The 24,145-nt window shown below is 34.4% G+C and overlaps 1 protein-coding gene across 3 annotated transcripts in view; it reads right to left on the bottom strand.

Moving 5' to 3' along the window:
- Positions 1-1,783: 1,783 nt before the first annotated feature.
- ZCCHC7 (zinc finger CCHC-type containing 7) overlaps positions 1,784-24,145 on the bottom strand; it is a 270,988-nt gene continuing 248,626 nt past the window's right edge. For all 3 annotated transcript variants that reach the window (XM_051996084.1, XM_051996092.1, XM_051996098.1), the window contains exons 7-9: positions 14,917-15,012; positions 7,471-7,588; positions 1,784-3,113 (exon numbers count right to left, since the gene is read on the bottom strand). In XM_051996084.1, coding sequence (XP_051852044.1) covers positions 2,677-3,113; positions 7,471-7,588; positions 14,917-15,012 — 651 coding nt within the window. In that variant the 3' untranslated portion in view covers positions 1,784-2,676. The remainder of the gene's footprint in view (positions 3,114-7,470; positions 7,589-14,916; positions 15,013-24,145) is intronic.

A 24,145-nucleotide genomic window follows, 5' to 3' on the forward strand; every position in this document is an offset into this window, starting at 1 on the left:
ACCATACTGAAGAAAACCACTTTTAAAAAATGCAACGAACAAAATGACTCATTTAAAAGTTCAATTGGCCAAAGGCAAAAGGATGTAAAAAAGCTCACTGAAGAAAATAATTTATTAAAAATTAGAATTGAACAAATGGAAGTAAATGACTCAATGAGACATCAAGAATCAGTCAAACAAAACAAAACAAAACAAAAACAAAAAAAGAAAAAGAAAAAGAAAAAAATAGAAGAAAATGTAAAAGGCTTCATTGGAAAAACAAGTGATTGGGAAAATAGATCCTAGAGAAATAATCTAATGATTATAAAAAACCATTATGAAAAAAACGAGCATGATTTTATAAGTATTTTGATGTAGATGTGGCCTTTCTTTTTGTCACTTTTTTCTTTAAGTGTATGACTGGTAGTAAGATGAGTTGTTTTCCTCACATAATTCCAAATTCCACAACTTCTTTAATAAATGATGATGGGAAAACCTTAAAGTGCTAAAGAAATGGATTAGGTTCTGAAGCCACATTGAATATAGCTAACTTAAAATCAATGCAGAAGTCATAAAGAAATGTGAAAAGGAAGTTTATCAGAAAGATGCTTTTTGTGGATGTTATTTTCCCCTTTCTCAATATAAACTTTTATATGTAAAAAAAGATCATGAAACTCATTATTAAAAAACCTCAGTGAGTTAAATTAACTTAGTCATAAGGTATTTGATTCTTCACAACCTGTTCTTCCTTCCCACCTCCCTCCCCCAAATTTTTCCTCAGTTTCTTGTGTTCTACTAGAGAAATAATTACAAATTAGCTGAGGAAGCTATTAATGCTGGTTATTCTTTGGGCATGAGATTAGAAGACAAGGATATTTACTTTAGGTAGTTTTATTTAAACTCAGTAGATCAGAGCACAATATCTAGGTTAATGGTTGTAGTTTTTTAAGTTAAGCTAGTGCTAGGAAATCTCAAAGTCAGTGAGCTGCATTCTAGATGAGATAATTTGTCTATTTCCTGCTGGATGGAAGCATTTATGTAGCAATGGTTAGCATACTGAATTTTGAGTCACAGAGACCTCAATCCAAAACTTCTTTAGCATTTACTGGCTATGTGACTCTGGACAAATCATTTAATTTTGGAATGCCTTGTTTTTTTCATTAGTAAAATAAGTATAATAATAGTACCTACTTCCCAGGATTACTGTGAGGATAAAATAAAATATGTGTAAAGCATTTTACAGATATTTAAGTGCTATATAAATGCCAGTTTTGCTAGTTGAAGAAAAATTTAAGAGCCCACTTACAATCCAATTGACTTCTCTGTAGCATACAACATTGGTGACTACCTCCTTTAATATATTCTCTTCTTGGTTTTTGAGACATTGCTCTTTTTATTCTCTCTCATCTGAGTGCTCCTATCTCAATCCCTTTGGCTAGTACATTATCCATGTTATATAACCATGTTATATACCACTAATTGTGGGTGCTCCCACCAAGGTCCCTCTTTTCTCTAATTGGGTGATTCTTATCACCTTTCAACCACAACTGTTTTAATTCATACCACACTTACCATCTACTATGGATGGATTTTGAGTGATCAAGGAAATAAATGATTATATTTGTTTTTTATTAACTTTATTCCCCTTACTGCCATAAAATAATCCCATCTAATAATTGTTTATTTTTCTTTTCATGTAAAGGACAAATTTAATTCACTATACTATTGTGTTATTTTATTTCAGTGTCTAGTTCACACTTTCTTAATATATCTTAACAAAGTACAAAAAATATATCACAAGCTCTTTAAAAGCCAGGTAATTTTTAATTTACACAGTAATAAATGTTGTGATTTTTATTTTTTAAAAGTTTTTTATACATTTGAGTGACTGACTTCCTTAAAATGATTTTCACACTGAAGAAAAAACATTCTTTAATGATTACATTGAGACCTTGATTTATTCTCCTTTTCATATATTTGCCAGAACTTTTGTTTCTTTTGCTAGCTATACCAATATAATTTCTGCTGTTTTCTAAAGCTCAGGTTACCTATCTCTTTAATGCTTCAATAATTTCATAATCATAATGTACTTAAGACATTTCACTCATTTTCAAAACCCACTGTCATATTCCTTACAAAGGATGACTTCAGAACAAGCTTTAGAAGCAGGAGAAATTGGATAAAGAACAAAGCATGTTTTAAACTTTCCCAATTGGTTTAAAAAGGAATCTTGAAAATCACTGAATTTTCTTATCATTGTTTACTTCTTTTTTACTTCAAGTCTTTTGTTTTTTTTAAAAATGTAGACTGTAGACGAATGACATTTAATAAACTATTTTTCTTGGTAAAGTGTATTTAAAAGGACTTCTTTAAAAAAAAAAATCAACAACACAAAATTAAGCTTTCTTATTCCCAGGTTTCTAAGTCAAAAGTACAATTTATCAAATAGGAATACTCCTGAAAATGGAAAGCTAATTTATCTTTTTACCTTCTCACACAATAAACAAACTTGTTGGTCACAGAGAATAGCAAATTGTTTGCTTAAAAAATAGAAGCCAAGAGCTCAATGAATTTTGTTCAGTGAGTTTAACTTCCTTAGAGCTGGAATAAATACTTCTTACTTCTTTAATGAGGTAAGAAAATACAATGTCAGGGCACAGGCAGACAAGGACACCAAATTATTACACAACTGCCAAGTCAGCAGTTGTTTTTCATCTTTGATTTTCTTTTTCTCTGCTTAATAAAGAATAAACCTTCCTCGTCATCTGCTCTTTTTCTTTCTCCTTTCTTATACTTCTCCCATTTAGCCCTTTTGGAAAGCTCCCCTCCACTCATCTTTTGATGATGGTATCCTAAGTGGGAGGACCTATGAGAGGAAGAGTGACTTCTGGGTCCTCTGATAAAGTCCTCATCTGCATCATACCACCTTTGAACATCCCTTCTGGATTTTTTTTCTTGGCTTCTATTGCTCCAATTACTCATTTTTGTTCTTCTGAGATATTTCTTTTCTTGATGCCATTTGTAGTCTTCTTGTACGGTGTATCTTTTCTTTATTCCATGATAGTGACTCCTACTTGTTGATTCCAAATGGGGTCTCTTGACTGGTCTTGGAAGCTCTCCATTTTTTTGAAGTTCTAGAAAACATAAATGTTTTTACATATTTAAATTCTGGAGAAACCCACTATACTATGTAGGCCTGTAAATAACCTACAACCTGTAAGTGCTATGAAGCATGCAATGAATGGCAGAAACTTATATCTATTAGAATCACAGAATTTTAAGAGCTGAAAGGATACATTTAAGTCATCTAATTGAATCCTCTGATGAATAAATCCCTCCTACAAAAACTCTGGCAAGTAGCTGCACACATTTTGTGAATACCTCTAGTATCTATTTTTAGATAGGCTAGAAAAATTTCCCTTAATACCAAGTTAAAATCTGCTTCCTTTGAAACTTTTATCTTGGTTTTAACCATGATTATGGCTCTGTCTTTTGGTGTCCTTTTCCAGTTAGCATCTCAAATACTGTAACAGATATATTCTGACTTATTTGTTTTTCTCTTCTAAATATCCCCAGTTCCTTCAAGTAATCCTCATATTTCATGAAGTCATCTGATTTTAAGGTTTAAGGGCTTAAGTCATTTAGTTGAAACCTCTCATTTTGTCTTTAAATCATGGAAAAAAAAGTCTTGAATAGAATGGGGTCTAGCAGAGGTATGAAAGCCCTATGAAGACTTCCTTTGGATGGTCTCTGGGCAGACATCAATGTTCTGTGGATCTAGCCTTCAATGTAATTTAGTCCATATGGGAGACTCCAAATATCATAATGACATGAAGATAAATATCTACAGAATTTCCCCAATTTAGACTAACAGCCTTGTACAAAAATGAGATGAAGCTAGTTTGGCAACGTTTATTTAAAGGGACCTCTTAAATAAATAAAAATTGGGCAAGTCATATCACCTTTCTCAATCCCAATTTCCTTCTCTGTAAAATAGGATAATAATAGCTCCTACCTCCCAAGGTTGTAAGGATCAATAGCTATGAAGCCTTAAGCACAATGCCTGGGACATCTTGTAGAGAGCTATTTAAACATTATGATTATTAGCTTTCTGAAATAGAACTTGTTAAATCAATTCAAGTGATAGTGAAACAAACTTTAAGGCAAAGCTGTAATCTGGTCTTCAGGAAGACTTGGACATGGCCCTACATGACATTCTGAACCAAGGACAGATTGGGGAATCCTACTTTAATGTAGTGGTTAGAGGCCCCTTGTGATAACATTTCACAGAGATTTTTCTTCTGAAGCTGCGGTTACTTAAAGTTTTTGTCAAGACTTGGAGGAATGTAACCAAGAGCCTTGTATTAGAGTAAGAGGAAAATAGGAATGACCATGACATGTTACAGAAATGGTCAATCAAAAATTGGACAAAACCTACTCAGGAGGAAAGTACTTGAAAACCAAAAATGAACTACAGAAAATAAAACCTAAACCAAAAATCACAACCCAGGAATGATTATTAAAGATTAAAATGACCTATGGATCATAAAGGGTTTATCAATCTGTGCCATAGTGGAGTTAATATAAAACAAAGGCATGAAAGAGCTGAGAAATTATTCTTTCTCTATATTTACTAAAAATGGAACATCTCACTAAAAAGGGGCAGGAAGAACTTTTTTTTTTGTTATAGCTTTTTATTTGCAAGATATATGTATGGGTAATTTTCAACATTGACAGTTGCAAAAGCTTTTGTTCCAATTTCTCCCCTCCTTCCTCCCACCCCCTCCCCCAGATGGCAGGTTGACCAATACATGTTAAATATGTTAAAGTATATGTTAAATACACTATATGTATACATGCCCATACAGTTATTTTGCTGCACAAGAAGAATTGGACTTTGAAATAGTGTACAATTAACTTATGAAAGAAATAAAAAGTGCAGGTGGACAAAAATAGAGGTATTGAGAATTCTATGTAGTGGTTCATACTCATTTCCCAGAATTCTTTTGCTGGGTGTAACTGGTTCAATTCATTACTGCTCTATTGGAACTGATTTGGTTCATCTCATTGTTGAAGAGAGCCATGTCCATCAGAACTGATCATCATACAGTGTCATTGTTGAAGTATATAATGATCTCCTGGTCATGCTCATTTCACTTGGCATCAGTTTATGTAAATCTCTCCAGGCCTTTCTGAAATCATCCTGCTGGTCATTTCTTACAGAAAAATAATATTCCATAATATTCATATACCACAATTTATTCAGCCATTCTCCAATTGATGGGCATCCACTCAGTTTCCAGTTTCTGGCCACTACAAAGAGGGCTGCCACAAACATTCTGAGCAGGAAGAACTTAAAGGAAGTCCAGAGGGAACATAAAAGCTTTCCAGAGGTCCAGAAATAATGCACAAAAAAGATGGGCTTTTTGATCATGGAAAAATGAACAATATACACAGAAGAGATGTAAAAACATAGTCTTCCTTTTAGAGAGGTGGGGAACACAAACACAAAATGCGGTAGAGATGGTCAGGCATGGTCACTTGGCTAATTTGTTTTGCCTAACTGTTCTTCTCAGTTATAAAGGGAGGCTCAATTATTATTTGTGTAAATCTAGAAATGACAGATATTTAAAACAAAAGGTACCTATGAAGCTTAATTAAAAAATGAGAATGACTTCATAACTACCTGGACAAGCCATTCGGTACTGTCACAGAGCAGAACTGGGGAAGAGTTTACACTTACAGAGATTTAGGTACCACCTCTCAAAAAAAAAAATCTTTCCTTGTTAGCAAAGATGAGTGCCTAGCCATACAGAGAGGCAGTGATTATGATCTCCTTGAGATCTGTTAGGAACCAAGTAGATGGGGAGCCCCCCTTGGCTAGCTTAGCTGGAGAGGAAATGTGGCAGCTCAGAAGGCCACAAAGCCATGGAGTCTGGGCTCTGCTTCTGCTCCTAAGACTTCTTAGCTTGGTGCCCATGGATAAGTCATAACCTTTTCATTTTGGGACCAGAGTTTCCTTATCTATGATATAGGCTAATACATTTACTACTTTGTTGTGAGGATCAAATAAGAGAATGTCTGTCAATTTTCAGATGATGAAATTGAAACTATTACCACTCATATGAAAGAGTGTTGCAAATCATTATTGATCAGAGAAATGCAAATTAAGACAACTCTGAGATACCACTACACACCTGTCAGATTGGCTAAGATGACAAGAAAAAATTATGATGAATGTTGGAGGGGATATGGGAAAATTGGGACACTAATGCATTGTTGGTGGAGTTGTGAACGAATCCAACCATTCTGGAGAGCAATCAGGAATTATGCCCAAAAAGTTATCAAACTGTGCATACCCTTTGATCCAGCAGTGTTACTTCTGGGCTTATATCCCAAAGAAATACTAAAGAAGGGAAAGGGACCTGTATGTGCCAAAATGTTTGTAGCAGCCCTGTTTGTAGTGGCTAGAAACTAGAAATTGAATGGCTGCCCATCAACTGGAGAATGGTTGGGTAAATTGTGGTATATGAATGTTATGGAATATTATTGTTCTGTAAGAAATGACCAGCAGGATGAATATAGAGAGGCTTGGAGAGACTTACATGAACTGATGTTGAGTGAAATGAGCAGAACCAGGAGATCATTATACACTTCAACAACGATACTGTATGAGGATGTATTCTGATGGAAGTGGATTTCTTTGACAAAGAGACCTAACTCTGTTTCAATTGATAAATGATGGACAGAAGCAGTTACACCCAAAGAAAGAACACTGGGAAATGAATATAAGCTATTTGCATTTTTGTTTTTCTTCCTGGGTTATTTTTACCTTCTGAATCCAATTCTCCCTGTGCAAAAAGAAAACTGTTCGGTTCTGCAAACATATATTGTATCTAGGATATATTGCAACATATCTAACATATATAGGACTGCTTGCCATCTAGGAGAGGGGGTGGAGGGAGAGAAGGGAAAAATCAGAACAGAAGTGAGTGCAAAGGATAATGTTGTAAAAAAATTACCCTGGCATGGGTTCTGTCAATAAAAAGCTATTATAAAAAAAAAAATAAGAGAATGTCTGTGTCTTGGCACACAGCTGGCACTGATTCAATGCCAGCTATAGTAGGGTTCTGACAGCAAAGGGGAGGCTGGATGTTTCAAGATACCTGTTTGTTCTCATGAAGTAAATCATAGATAAATGCAAACCTTAAAAAAGTGCTTCCTTGTTAAGGAAACAAATTAAATCAATATTTTAAAACCTAGGAATACACAGATTATAGTAAACATTTTTAGAAATTTACTCAATTGAATAATGTGGAGGTGAGCATAATATAACAAAGTGAAGATCTTAAAGGGGCTTATAAATCAAGGCCACAGACACAAAAACAGCAATATCAGTGTATGCAAAGAGATCATGAGATTATGAATTTAGAGTTTCGAGATCTCAGGCATCACTGCAAAAACAATTCACTAAGACACCTCTTATCTTACCTTCTACTTTCCACTGTATTCTTTGTTCGTGATCCCGGATATCATGCTCCTTATCATAGTAGTAAATGAATGGCACTGTTGGAAATGTTCCACTTAACATCCGTCTTTCTGTGCACTCCTGAAAATTATATTTAGTATTACAACTTTCAAGAATCATTGTAGAAATTTATATTTTTACCAGACTAAAGACAGCTATATATGTGAAAGCAATAATAAACCCAGAGCAGGCTGGTGTAATGATATATCACTACACTATCAGAAGCAGATTCAATCCTGAGCTTCTACTTATTAGCTTTGTAACTTTGAGCAAGTAATCTTTCTGGACCTTAGATTCATCTGTAAAATGGAGATAATACCTGTAAACATAAAGGACTTTTGCAATCAAACAAGACATTAAATGTAAAGTGCTTTGCATTCTTATACGGGCCTTACATTCTTATATAAATGCCCATTATTATTATAACCTCTTTGAAGGCAGGGCCTTCAAAAGTTTGTTTTTATTTCCCTAGTGCCTTGAACTTAATATTCAATGAAATGGATTATTATTTAAGGTCACAATTTACTTGAATTATGGCAATTATTATTGACATCTACTTTGTAAATTAGGCATTACAAGTGTAGACTCAAGTTCATTGTAAGATCACAATTTATGGTATATTGGTAAAATTTTGATTAAATCTAATCTTATGAGATTTCCGTGATGAATTATTTGGCTTTAAGCAACTTTTAAAATTTTCTCTCAACATTCCACATTCCTCCTCAATTTCTTATAGAACCATAAAAATCCCAGAGTTGCAAGGACTCAAGAGACTACCTGAAAAAATTCTTCTCTACAATATTCTCAGTGAACATGCATCAAGACCTTTTCTGAGAGGGAACCCAACATTTATGGGCACAAAATTGCCCCACTTTCAATGGTTCTCACTGTGAAGAAGTTTTCTCTTTTATCAAACTTGAATCTGTCTCTTTCCATCTACTGCTGTCCTTTGAAGTCAAGCAACAGAATATATTTCTTATTTCATGTAAAAGTTCTTCAAATACTTAAAAATCACTATGAAGTCCAAGTATGTCTTCTTTTTACAGGCTAAACATCCCCAGTTCCTCTGGGCACTCTTTTTTTTTTTTCTGTCCTTTGAAGTCAAGCATGTCTTCTTTTTACAGGCTAAACACCCCCAGTTTCTCTGGGCACTCTGTTTTTTTTCAGTGGCCTTTCTAAAATATGGCATCTGGTGGAGAAGAAATTATTCCATATGTAGTCTTACAGAGAAGCATACAATGATATTATAGCCCTTAGCCAGGCCCCTCAATCACTCTATGAAGCTCATCAGCTTTCCTTTCTTATTACATGACTGACTCCTTTTGCACTAGCAATATATCAACATCGGAGATCTTGTTCATAGGAATTGATGTTTAGTCACATTTTCCACACCTTGTACAAAAACAAGTAAAGTTGAATTTTTGGATTCAAATGTAGGAATCTATATTTATTTACCCTCATTAAATTTCTTTGTCCAATCACCCCAATATTTGAGACCACTGAGATCTTTTTGCATTTTCTCCATGTCAGTTATGCCTCTCAGTTTTGTGTTAACTACAAATTTGATAAGCATCCAATCTGTGTCTTTCTCTAAGTCATTGATAAAAATATTAACCAATACTGTCCCAAGCATAGATCCCTACCTGGGGCATTCCAAAAAGAATTCTTTTTTGAAGTTACAACAAAGTATTAATGACTGGGTTGAGTCATTCAACAAGTTGTGCCTGCTTCACATCTCTCTCTCCATTCTGTCCACAAGGAATTACTGTGTTAGAGAGATTGTCAAATGCTTTGCTAAAATCTAGTAAGTTTTATATATAGCATTTTCTTGATCTAGCAGTCTAGAAATCCTGTCAAAGGAAGTAAGGTTAGTCTGGTATGACCTGATTTTGATGAAATAATGTTTGCTTTTTGTGATTGCTGTTTCCTTTACAGATATTCAGCACTTCCTGTAATAACTGAGGTCAAGCGCATAGGTTTATATGTGCATACTCTACTCTTTCTTTTTTTTTGAAGATCATGACATTTGCTCTTCTCTGGGCTTGGTATCTTTCCCATTCTCCACCATATTTTAAAAATCACTGACACTGGCTCAAAAATTACATTTAACACCTGTTTTTTCATCAAACACTTTTTAATATACTAGGACACTAGCACACTAGTAGTTTGTCTGAGTCTGGTGATCTGAACTCATCAAGGACTGCTAGAAAGTCACTATATCTCAATTTTTCTTGGGTTTGAAGTTTCTACTGGCCAATTTTATTCTTTTCAGTGCCCAAAGATCATTCTCTTTGGCAGATACCAAAAATAAAGTATAAGTTCAGTGGTTCAACCAACGATTCTATTTTCTTTGATATTTCTCTTTCTCTCCAGTATATCTAAAATTTTCACCTTTCATGCTAGCTTTAGCACATTTTGAGTTTTTGTACTCCTGTTTGTCTGGAATATCATACATTTTTTGTTATTTGTCCTTGTTTCTCACTTCTGAATGTCTTTTTCTTATTGATATTTTTTGTTTTTGCAAAACCTTCATTTCTTCAAACATCCTTTTCTTTATTCCCTTTCCCCTACCCCTAAACCAACCCTTGTTAACAAAGAATTAAAAAGAGAACTATTTTACAACAGATTAAGTTAGTTGGTGACTCTCTTATATAATCACATAGAACCATGGACTTTATAAACTGGGAGGAACTCAACAATCATCTAAGTCAAACCACAAACAAACCCACTATAACATCACTGACAAAAGGTCCTCCAGTATGGACAGTTATAAATAATGTTGGGAAGTTTTTCCTGACCTCAAGACTAAATTCACCTTTTCACTTTCTATTTTTCTTGGTTTTCTTTGGGTCAAAAAGAAAGAATCAAATCCCTCCTTCATAGGACAATTCTTTGAATGCTTGAAGACAACAATCATCTGCCCCACACTCAGTCTTTTCTTGCTCAGGTGAACATTTACATTTCCTTCACCTGATTCTCATGTGATGAAGACTCAAGAGCCAATCTGGTCCTGTATGCTCTCTTTTGGATATTCTTCACTCCCTTCATGTCTTAGAACTGACCACAATACTCCAGATTTGGTTCGACAAGGGCAAAGTACAGTGGAACTATCATCTCCCTAAACCTGTTAATGAAGCCAAGATCATATTAGCTTTTTTTTGGCAATCATGTCACACTGCTGACTCATAGTGAGCTTGTGGTTCAGTGCTTTTCAGTCATGTCTCACTTTTCATGATCCCATCTGGGGTTTTCTTGGCAAAAATACAAAAATGGTTTGCCATTTCCTTCTCCAGCTCATTTTACAAATGAGGAAACTGAGGCAAATGGGATTAGGTGACTTGTTAGGCTAGTAAGTGTCTGAGGTCAGATTTAAACTCAGGAAGATGAGTCTTCCTGATTCAGACCTAGCACTCTATCCTCCATACCACCTATCTGCCCTCCTAGTAAACTAGCAGCCCACTAAAATTCTGAGATCTTTTTCAAAACTACTACATGCCTTTTCCATCTTGTATTTGTGAAGCAAATGTTCTATACTGAATTTCATCTAATTAGATTCAGAGTAATGCTCTAGGCCTGTCAAGATCCTTTTGTACACTGTCATACAAAGCTATCTTTTCTAGCAAATTTGATTGGAATGCTATCTATGTCTTTATCCAAACTTCTAATAAAAATACACAACATTTTATCTTGATTCTTCTCAGTCTACTCCACATCAGAATTCATAACATCTTCCCAGCTTTTGCTGAATCAGTCCCTTCATTTCACACACCACAATAATATTTCATCACATTTTTATACTATAATGTTCTGGAATCTATTTTTCTATCTCTTATATTAGGTTTTGTTAGTAATCTGTATCAGTTATTAAATGTATCAATTAACCTTAGCTGACTCTCTAAGATTCATTATGTAGACCATCTTATTAACCACAAAAAGTTATATCTTTCCCCCTTTTGCCTATGTATATTCCCCTCAATTTTTGCCTTGTCACATATATAGCATTTTTAAGACTGTTAATACAAGTGGGAATAAATAAGCATCCTTGCTTTACCTCTGACCTATCAGAAAGGTCTCTATTTCTATTAGATATGCTGGTTCTTAGTTATAGACAGATGTTATTTACCATATTAAGGAAAGATCAATTTGTGCTTTTGCTTTTCAGTAATTCTGAACAGAAATCACCCACCAGATTGTCAAAGATAATATACACACATACAAAAAAAAAAAAAAGGAAATGGCAATTGTTAGAGGTACTGTAAAAAGAAAGATGCACTAATTCAAGTGTTCTTAACTTAGGATCTATTGACTCTTTATATTTCAGTAGGTCTGAAAATATGAATGGGAAAAAGAAGAATATTTTCACTAACTGAGATTTAGCATTTTCTTCATTACAAAGACATCAAATTACTTTAGTGGACTATGATTTTGTATGCACTACCTATGATTTTGTATATGATAGGTGGGATTTTTTTAAACCTTTTCCTCTATTTTATTTCACACTTCCATCATACTACCATAATATGGTAGTATGATATGGGGTTCTGGAAAAGTGTATCTATTAGAAGGAGAGAGAATAATGTCACAGACTGAGGTAGTAGGGGAAGGTAGGCGACATGTCAGGGAATGGTCTTGATAGTGGTCAGGGAATGGTCTTGATAGTGTTCCTGAAGTTGTTGGCTCCTTGAAGCTACAGCTGATAGGCCATGTAATGGACCCTGGAGCCATTGCACCCCAGGCACAAATTGGTTGGCAGGCTGTTTGGACCTGTACTCAAGATGTACAATGAAGAGCACATGGGGAAAACCAACACCAAAGTAAGAACCATCTGTGTGTGTAAAGAGTGTAAATCATCCATACAGCTGTTTAGTCAGCAAAAGACAAAGTTGCATTCAGGCTCATGTTGTTGAATATCTATATTGTTTTCTAGTAGTAAAACTTTCTACCACTGTTGTTGATCAAATGATGTAGAAAGAACTTAAACACTTTGCATTATTTGTTAAAGTGCTACAAAAGTGGGTAAATCAAAAAAGAATTTTTCCTATAATGCCTGTTGTAGCATAGTGTGTGGCACATAATAGGTAGTTAACTAAAAAAAACACAAAATTAGAGGTGACTTGCTCCAGATCATTCTAACAACCAGTATAAAGGCAAAACTTGAACCCAGATTTTCTATTATAACTCAAGTTCTCTTCCTATCACATCAGAATGGAATGAACAGAAACTAAGGGTTGCGGTTCAGGAGGTTATTAATAATTTCCATACACATAAAATTAATTTTAGCTAAATCTTCTAATGCTATAGGAATCAGGGACTAATTCCTCCATCCTGATCCCTGAAATTGCTTGAGCAAATTGCTTGAGCAAAATACTCTTTCGTATCCTTTCTTATCACTTAGCATGCTATCTTGCACATAGTAGGAACTCAATAAAAATGTACCGAATTGAAATGCATAAAATAAATTGGAGGATAGGAACATTCCCAGACATCTCGCTAGACTGATTTTTGTTATATCTGGATCATATTTGGTTCAGATTAATTCAGTCATTTGGAGCTATATTATACAAAAATATCTTACAAAGTCAAATGTAAATTATTTTTTGATTATCCACATCACTAGTCTTTTCCATCAGCATGGAAAATCTATACTTGCTCATATAAATTATTTTCATATTATCTACTATTTTGGATTATCTACACCATTGCTTTTCTTCCACTGTAAATTTGGATAATTGAGAGTTTGTCATCTCTGGTATGAGAATGTCAAGTTCATATTATAAATTTAAAATTACCTAATCCTAGATTTCCAGGGATAAATTTCAAAGACTCATAACAGATTTTTGTCTTCATTAACAGATAACAGCACATATGACCGAACATAGAAATTTAATTTTCTTTTTAACTGAGAAAATAAAATAGGAATTCTTCATTCTTTTGAAGCCTTGCTTTAAAGAGATTACTACTCAGAAGCAATATAATTATGCTGCTTCTTTTTTTTTTTTTAAATAGCATTCCTTAAATAAAAATCAACCCTGAAAGTTTACTACCATGAATACTGTATGACAAATGTCTATAACAAGACAGAACCGGTAAATAAAACAAAGACCAGTTAGAAGTGTTAAATTCTATCACAGTTTACTTAGAAAAGTTCAGGATCTTTCTGGAGAAATCTCAAGATTTCAATATAAAATTTATATTATATATATATGTATATATTACTTATATATATATAATATATAATTTCAATATAAAATAAATATTATAATGGATTTTTATTACTTTTCAAATAGGTCAAAGAAATGAAAATTCTAATTTTTAGACAGCAAAGCAGTAAAGCTTCCAGAGGAGTTGATCAGAGACTTCTGAAGAGGTAGTCAGATAAACAATAATCTTGGCTTAAAAGTCATATCCAATATCTTTCTATGAGTATATGAAATAATGGTTAAGCTATACAAAATAATAAGGAAAAGTTAACATTGAAACGTTATCTAAAGAACAACAAAAAACAAATTTCATATGACTATAAAATTATTACTATGTGCTCATTTGTGAGAATTCCTCAACGTTAATTATTATAATGAACAAAAATTCAGTGTAACTATTACGTAAAAGTTTTTTTTTTTTTTTTTTTTTTTTTGACCTATGATTTCATCTGCATAGGAGGAACTCTTGGAGAGGAATTTCCTTTATTAATACACACTAATTTACAGTCTTATAGAACTGCTTCAGGGCATTGAGAGGTTAAATGATCTAGTACAGGGATATCAAGAATTTGATCCCTATAGGCCACATATTAGAAAACAACAAATTAACATTATGTATACTGATTCATGTTATATTTCCCAATTATATTCTAACCTGATTGAGTATACTCCAGAATTTGGGTGGGGCACAGGCTAGTTTGACATCCCTGTTCCCGATCTGATTCCAACTCTGAGGTTAATATCTATTATAGTAAGCTCAAAATTTAATATTTCACAAAAATTTACTATCTCAAATTATATTCTGCTTCATTTGATCACATTAAATCGAATTCATGTATGTTCAATCTTACATTGCTCACACAGCGCTCATTATTCAACATGAACATTGTGCAAGATACTGAAGATACAAAGTTAAAAAAGAAATATTCCTTTCCTTCAAGAAGTTACACTTCTATTATATGATTGTTTGCTCACAATCTAAACAACAATTAGAGAATACTGGCACTGTATCATGTCACTCTATAAACGATATAAACTGAGATATCACATTTGGAAAGAATTCTCCAAATTTATGGCACAGCATATATTTAAAGTTATACATTTCTTTTCTATGACTCTTAGCTATTATTCCAAAAAGAGGGAGTTTGTTATGACCACCAGATCATGACATACATAAGTAACAATCAGGTAGACACTCTTAAAACTTACATATCCGTAATGACCTTTCCGAGAGCAGTTGTAGCAGTATACTAAGGCTGATTTTCCAAAATAGGTCTTTGGCCTCTTGGGTGGTCCAGGTTTGGTCTGCAACATAGATATTTATGAAAGTTCTATTTGACATTCCAAATTCTAAAACAAAATCTTGCCCTTTCCAACACAATTTCTATCAAGTGAAGGGAGAACTTTTTTGAAGGAGTGGTTGTAAAATTTTCTTCTAGGGATCCTAGCTACAAATGTAAACTATTATCACTGAGTTGTTCTTGCAGTATTTATTCTTATAAAATGACAATGTATTCTTCTCAATTAAATTTTTACTTTTGTCCCTTAACATAATAACATGGTAGTGAGCTTGAATTCTCAAAGGGTATTCCATCAAAATGCAAGGTCCATGTAGCTCCCACCAAGCTGCAAACACTGGAATATTGGGTTTAACAAGGAATTATGTGTCTGCTATTTAAAAAACAGACTAAGTATGTAGATGCTGACTGGTAATCAAATAATAAGTTTTATTATTAATTATTACTTTACCACAACAACTCATGAAGGCTGCTCTGTATTAATGCATGAAGATATGACTTGAGCTAATGGAAAGTTATTGATATAAAGCAATAGATCACATTTGAAAAGAATTATCATAGTTTTTATCCCATACCAATGAAACCAAGAATTTTTTTTAGTAACACATTCAATAATGTCTGTATATTTATTTTTGGTATGAATAATGAACTTCTTTTTAATATAATATTTTATTCCCTCCCCCCAATTACATGCTAAAACATTTTTAAAATCATTTTTTTATGTTGAGTTCCACATTCTATTCCTCTCTCTGAAACAGTAAGCAATTCAATACAGATTACACATGTGCAATCATGTAAAACATTTCCATATTTGTCATTTGTACAAGAAGACTTGTGTAAGGAAGGAAGGAGACAAGGAAGGAAAGAAGGAAAGAAGAATGGAAGGTAGCATGGAAGGAAAAGAAAGTGAAAAACAGAGATATGCTTTGATATTAGTGTTTTGGGATTGTTTTGGCTCACTGTATTGCTGAGAACAACTAAGTCATTCAAAGATGATCATCATATAATATTGCTGTCACCGTGTACAATGTCCTACTGGTTTTATTCACTTCACTTTGCATTAGTTCACATAAGTCTTTCCAGATGTGAAATTATCCTGCCTAAAATGTTTATGGCAGCTCTTTTTATAGTGACAAGAAACTGGAAATGAGTGGATGCCCATCAGTTGGAGAAAGGCTGAATAAGTTACGGTCTGTGAATGTCATGGAATATAATTGTTCTATAAGAAACGATCAGCAGGATGAGACCTAGAGAGACTTACAGGAACTGATACTAAGTGAAGTGAGCAGAACCAAGAGAACATTGTACACAGCAACAAGATTAAACAATGATCAATTCTGATGAATGTAGCTCTTTTCAAAAGCAAGGTGATTCAGGACAGTTCTAATAGTCTTGTGATGGAGAGAGCTGTAGAGAGCCAGAACTCTGGAGAAGTATACTTGAAATAAGATGTTAACTCAGAGGAATTGATGAGACAATGGTTATCTAGTTTACATATACTTAGTACTTAGCATAGTGATGTAATAGTTCTCTAGTTCACAAATATTCAGTATGCTGTAATGATGTAATTGTAATAGGGTATATAAGAACTGTGAAAGTCAGCCTGCAGTCAGACTGGAAAACTGCTGGAGGAGATTGGGTCAGACTGAGACTGGGTCAGACTATGACAGACACAGACTCTGTAAGAGACAATAAAGACTTTGGACTCTATTCTTGTCTATTCTCATGGTGTCTATCCTGCTAAGACCAAGGCCCTTCTGGAGGACTTCCAGAAAGCTAGCCCGAACATTACAGAGAGCCATTTCCTTCCAGAGAGAGACTATGGGGATTGAATGTGGATCACAACATAGTATTTTCACTCTTTTTGTTGTTGTTTGCTTGCATTTTGTTTTGTTTCTCATTTTATCCTTTTTGATCAGATTTTTCTTGTGCAACATTATAATTGTGGAAATATGTACAGAAGAAATGTACATGTTTAACATATATTGGATTACTTGCTATATGGGGAGAGGGAGAAAAAAAATTTTGGAACACAAGATTATGTAAAGGTTAATGTTGAAAATTATATAAAAAGCTTTAATTAAAAAATCCTGTTTGTCATTTTATCTATCTATATATTTATTTTAATAGTCTTTTATTTACAAGTTATATGTATAGGTAATTTTACAGCATCGACAATTGCCAAACCTTTTTGTTCCAATTTTTCCCCTCCTTCCCCCCACCCCCTCCCCTAGATGGCAGGATGACCAGTAGATGTTAAATATATTAAAGTATAAATTATATACACAATAAATATACATGATCAAACCATTATTTTGCTGTACAAAAAGAATCGGACTCTAAAATATTGTACAATTAGCCTGTGAAGGAAATCCAAAATGCAAGCAGGCAAAAATATAGGGATTGGGAATTCAATGTAATAGTTCTTAGTCATCTCCCAGAGTTCTTTCCCTGGTTGTAGCTGGTTCAGTTTATTATTGCTCCACTGGAACTGGTTTGGTTCATCTCATTGCTGAGGATGGCCAGGTGACCACTTCTGTGGTCATCATACAATATTGTTGTTGAAGTATATAATGATCTCCTGGCCCTGCTTGTTTCACTCAGCATCACTTTGTGTAGGTCTCTCCAGGCCTTTCTGAAATCATCCTGTTGGTCATTTCTTACCAAACAATAATATTCCATAATATTCAAATACCACAATTTACCCAACCATTCTCCAATTGATGGGCATCTACTCAGTTTCCAGTTTCTGGCCACTACAGAGAAGGCTACTACACTGTTTATCATTTTAAATAGCACAGTAACATTCCATCACAATCACATATCACTGCTTCTTTAACCATTCCCCAATATGATGGCCTTCCTTTCAAAAAGCAGCTAACAACGCTTTTGTACAAATAGATTCTTCTCTTTTTTGGATGTTTTTGGAATATAAGATCTAGCAATTGTATTGTTGGATTAAAGGGCATGCACAGTTTTATAGTCATTTAATCATAATTCCAAATTGATCTCCAGGATGGCTGGATCAGTTTACAACTCCATTAATACTTCCTTAGTGTCCCAGTTTTGAATAATTAACTTCTGATATCCCTAGTGATGTCTTATTAAAAATAGTATAATTTTTCTATTAATACTGGTGCTTTAAAAAATTTTCTTTGTCACCTTCCTTTTTTTTTTTATTTGTGACAAACCTTCATGAATGGATGATCAATGTTCTTTTTTATTTTAAATTATTTTGCCTTTGTCCTACTGCTGATCATATTTTGCCAAAAACCAACCGTGGACTACATCTACCATCCATCTCCTTCTTCTTTTATTCAAGTCCTATCTAATAGAGGCAGAGTACTGATCATTAACTCATTTCCGTATCTAAAGCCTCTCTGCCTTCCAAACTTCACTGTTACTGCTAAGGTCACCACCATCTTCCCATGGTCCCTCAAATTTCCAACTTCGATGCCATCTCTACTCCTATCTCTCACTTTGCACATCCATCTGTTGCCAAGGATTATTGATTTCATCTTTGCAACATGTCTTAATATGTCCTCTTCTTTCTTCTGAAACCACAATCACCCTGGTACAGATATTTATCACCTCATGCTTAGATTACTGCAGTAATCTGCTGGAGGGACTGCTTGATCCAAGTCACTTCTCATTCCAATTTATCTGATGTTAGCTGTCAAAGTGACTTTCTCAAAGTGCAGGTCCAACAATAGCAACTGCTGCTATTACCCAATCCCAATTACCTCTCCAGGATCAAATATAAAATCCTGTTTGGCACTCAAGTACTTTATACTGTAACACTTCTCTCCACCCCAATTTATTCAGTCTTCCTACATCTTATACTTTCTATATAACTTTTGATTCAGTAACACTTTCCTTCTTGTTGTTCCTCAAACAAGATACTTCACCCTTTAGCTTCAGGCATTTTCTCTGATTGTTCTGGTCTATAATGCTCTTCTTCCCCATCTCTGCCTCCTACCTTCTCTGGCTTCCTTCAAGTATCAGATAAAATTTCACCTTTTACAGGAAGCCTTCTCAATCTCTTTTATTAGTAGTGTCTTCCCTCTATTAATTATTTCCTATTTATCCTGAATAGCTTTGTTTGTTTATATTTGTCTCTCTAATGTTTCCCCATTAGATTGTGAGCTCCTCAAGAGTAGCGAATGTCTTTTGTCTTTCTTATCCTACTCACTACTTACCATCTAATAATAAATGCTTATTGACTGAATGCTACAAATTTATATTACATAGTCTCAACTGGGCTTTCACTACAACAAGGCAATTCTTTTATACCCTAATCAATTATTAGTCTCCTATTCCCTAAAACTATCTTCCATTTAACTAATTTGTATATGTGTTTATGACTTCATATTTATGCATAAATATTTTATACATATTCATCTTCCATATTAGAACGTAAGCTCATTGAGAGTTGAGCTTCCCTCTCTCACTCTTAATTTTTATATATTTATTACATAGAAGTTACTTAAATAATAATTGGCTGATTGGATATGTCTTTTTATACAAATATAGATATAGATATATTTTCCTGAAACACATATATTCTATCTTATAGTAAAAGTAAATTATAGAGAATCAAATGATGAGATTTCAATGACATAGGTTTTAGAATGTTGGAAGAAGCTTCAGGATTAAAACCCTGAGGAAGAGAAAAAAAAATAAAGACAGATAAATTATATTTCATGCAGTCCTACTTGATTGTAAAAGGACCCCAATGGAAACTAATTTCACTTATAAAGATGTTAAGAGTATAAAGGCCTCTATATTTAATGGACTATAATCTCAAAGTGAGGGTAATCTCAAAAATCTCTGCAGGATAATGAAATAAACTAATGTGATCTTAAGCTGTATTGTTGTGTCCTGAGAAAAGTAATACTCCTATTGTACCCAACCATGTAAAGCACACCTGGAAAACTGCATTCATGTCTGATTACCAAATTTTATAGGAAGGACAATGAAAAACTGTAGTATATCCAGGAGTGCCACCAGGATTGTGAGAGGGATTAAAATGTTATCACAGGAGAGAACTGGCTGAACAGTGTGAGACTGTTTAACCTGAAAAAAGAGAAAACTCAGAGGAAATAAGATAGTTGTTTTCAAAAATATGAAGAATTATCATAGTGAAACAAATTATTATGCTTGATCTTAAAAGGCAAAACTAGAAGCAACGATTGGCAGATTGTGATTCAATAAAAAGGCCTTAATTGGTCCATAATTTCACTGATGTTAGGAATTCCTTCCATAACTACAGATCTCAGTTCAAGGTATCAAGAGGCATTTATTAGATGTCCATTATGTGCCAGGAATTGTGCTAGGTTTTAGAGATACATATATAAAAGTGAGACAGTTGGGGCAGCTAGGCAGCTAGTGGATAGAGCACCAATGCTGAATTCAGGAGGACCTGAGTTCAAATCTGATCTCAGACACTTCACATGTCCTGGCTGTGTGACCCTAGGCAAGTCACTCAACCCCAACTGCCTCAGGAAAAAAAAAGTGAGACAGTTGTTGCCTCAAAGAGTTTATATCCTCCTTAGGTTTATAGATAAATAGACATAAGATATATAAACAAGTGGCTTCTTTTTGTTGGAGTGGAGTCACTAATAATTTGAAGGAAACAGGGGAAGGCATCTTAAGGGAAAAAAGATTTTTGTTTGTCTGTTTTAAGCTAAAATAAATTTAATTAAGAGATTAAACAGGAAAGCTTCACTATGATAAAAAGGTACCATAAATAATGAAGATACATACCAATAATAAGCCCATATGCATCAAATGCTATATTATTTAAATTTTTTTTCTTTACTAAAGTTTTTTATTTTTCAAAACATATACATGGATAATTCTTCAACATTAACCCTTGAAAATTGTATTCCAATTTCTCCCCCCCACCCCCCACAGCTAGATGGCAAGTAGTCCAATATATATGTTAAACATGATTAAATTCAACATATGCACACATATTTATAAAGTTATCTCTTGCTGAACAGGAAAGATCAGATCAAAAAGGAAAGAAAATGAGTAAGAAAACACAATGCAAATGAATAATAACAAAAAGAGTGAAAATGTTATTACTCTCTCTAGGTATAAATGGCTCTCTTCATCACAGGATCATGAACTGGCCTGAATCATCTCATTGTTGAAAAGAGACATGTCCATCAGAATTGATCATTGTATAATCTTGCTGTTGCCTCGTCCTGCTCATTTTACTCAGCATCAATTCATGTAAGTCTCTCTCCAGGCCTCTCTAAAATCTTCCTGTTGGTTATTTCGTACAGAACAATAATATTCCATAACATTCATATAACACAATTTATTCAATCATTCTCCAATTGATGGACACCCACTCAGTTTCCAGTTTCTAGGCACTACAAAAAGGGCTGCCACAAACATTCTTGCACATGTGGGTCCCTTTCTCTCCTTTAAGATCTCTTTGGGATCAAACCCAGTAGAAACTCTGCTGGATCAAAGGGTATGCACAGTTTGATAACTTTTTGAGCAGAGTTCCAAACTGTTCTCCAGAATAGTAAGATCTGTTCACAATTCTACCAACAATGTATCAGTGTTCCAGTTTTCCCACATCCCCTCCAATATTTATTATCTTTTCCTGCCATCTTGAGCTAGCAGTTCTAAGAAGCTGAGGTGAGGGATGGTATTCCAGGTATGGGAGTTGCCTATAAAAAGGAACAGAGCCATGAGATGGAATTGTGTAGAGGGGGAACAAGTTGGACAGTTTGGCTGGAGTACAGAGAGTGTAAGGGGGACTAACAGGCAAGCAACCTAGAAAAGAGGGGCTTGGAGACAGATTGTGAAGGGTCCTACATGCCATGCTAGGTAGGGATATATGTATTTTAGCCAAGAAGCAAATGGGGAATCAAAATACTTCCTAAGCAAGGGACTGACATCCTTTTAAAGCTGCCATAAATTCTCTGTAAGGGAATTAAATGTGCTGGAGGACTCCGTCTGGCTGTTTTGTACAGTATGTGCATACCAGTGCAGGCCTCATCTGTCCATCTGTTATTTGCTGCACTTTCTATGTAACCAGCTTGCTTCCTTTCCTGGTCATGTTTGCTGGATGGCATTTTTTAGAAAACTATCATTCTGATGCTTTATTGTGTGTGAAGGCATCCTTAGGTTCTTGAAGGTTGTGCTAGGGAGTGTAAGCTATGGCAGTTTTTTCTCTTCGGGAAGGTCTTTCAAACTAATGTATATGAAGAGGTTCATCAGCAGAGGCTGGCTATTTGGTAAAAAAAAAAAAAATTATTTAGTCAATGAAACCAATAAAATAAAGATGCCACATGGTCCTCAATCCATCTATTTTTGCAATGATGGTAGTACAGTGGTGGCAAAGGAAGCCAAGGATGCTAAGAACAATACAATTTTCATATTGTCTGCACTCTACCAACTAAATAACAATTTAAGAGAAGACTCCAGAAAGTTAAATGGATTGCTTATGGAGGATTAATGGGAATATATGGATATTGGTGGATTGCAATCTGTACCACTGCAAGGATCAAAAATCCAAAAAAAAAAAAATGCAGATATTTTTATACCACTTCTTATATGCAAAATTTCTTTGTAATTAATTACAGATTCTTTGTCCCATCATCTTTTCTACTGTGCTTTGTCATATATGATCAGCAGCCATAAAATATCACTAGAAGCTGCAGCTAAAAAAAGAAAGGAAGATGCTTCAGACAGCAATTTGGGATCATTGAAAGCTGTGAACAATCTTCCACGTACAATAGTTAACTTTCTTCTTCCACTGATTGCTGGACATTGTCTATTTGCATGCATCTGTCTAAGAACAGCTCAATAAAGCTGTTCTGTAACAGGTCCATTAAATGTACTGGATGGATGTCCATACAGTATAATATTCTCTCTAAATCTCTTTCAAAGTCTTGTCTCCTTCACCTGGGGCTCGGCTAGTTTTCTGGAGGCCTTCTGGAGTGTTGGTTTCAGTGTAGAAGTGAAGGAGGAGAGCCTACCACCACAGTGGTGTGAGATGGGATGAATCTGGCTGAGTCCAAGGGCTTGTGCTTGTGCTCCTGCCTTCAGTCTCCAGCCTTCTGTCCGCTTGTCTCTTCTGGCCCTGAGAACTTCTAGCTTATATCCTCTACACTGAGTATACATCAATCATTATATCATTAGGAAACCATTATTTGTTGTAGGATTAAATCAATGTTAAACTAGATTTAACCACTGTCTCCTCAATTCCACTTAGTACCTTGTTTCAAGTTCTGGGTCATAACATTTCCTTGTAGGATTAAATCAATCATACTGAACCATGCTAAATTAGATAATTATTGTCTCTATCAATTCCACTGACTTAGTACCTTGTAAGAATCCTTTGTTTCAAGTTCAGAGTTCTGGCCCATAAAAATACAGCATGTATTATAATCTAGATAACAGGCATTTTTTATTTACTTGGTTTTTCCTGTGTGTAGTGTCAAGTTGGACAGTTCTGATTGGCTATGAAGCTCACTAATCCAATGCTTGATACAATTAGGGCAGTATCTTTCATCTGCAGACAGAATATATGGAAGAAGTCACCATTTTTAAGAAATACTCTTCTAGGGAAAGGGACTTGTATGTACAAAAATGTTTGTGGCAGCTCTCTTTGTACTGGCCAGAAACTGGAAATTGAGTGGATGCCCATCAATTGGAGAATGGCTGAATAAGTTGTGGTATATGAATGTTATGGAATATTATTGTTCTGTAAGAAGTGACCAGCAGGATGATTTCAGAAAGGCCTGGAGAAACTTAGATGAATTGATGCTGAGTGAAATGAGCAGGACCAGGAGATCATTATATACTTCAACAACAATACTATATGATGATCAATTCTGATGGACGTGGCTCTCTTCAACAAAGAGATGAACCAAACCAGTTCTAATAGTGCAGTAATGAATAGAACCAGCTACACGCAGTGAAACAACTCTAGGAAATGAGTGTGAACCACTACATAGAATTCCCAATCCCTCTATATAGATTAATTGTACATTATTTCAAAGTCCGATTCTTGTGCAGCAAAATAACTGTATGGATATGTATACTTATATTGTATTTAATTTATACTTTAACATATTTAACATGTATTGGTCAACCTGCCATCTGAGGGAGGG

Source organism: Antechinus flavipes, chromosome 1, assembly GCF_016432865.1.
Source record: "Antechinus flavipes isolate AdamAnt ecotype Samford, QLD, Australia chromosome 1, AdamAnt_v2, whole genome shotgun sequence".
Lineage (NCBI taxonomy): Eukaryota > Metazoa > Chordata > Mammalia > Dasyuromorphia > Dasyuridae > Antechinus > Antechinus flavipes.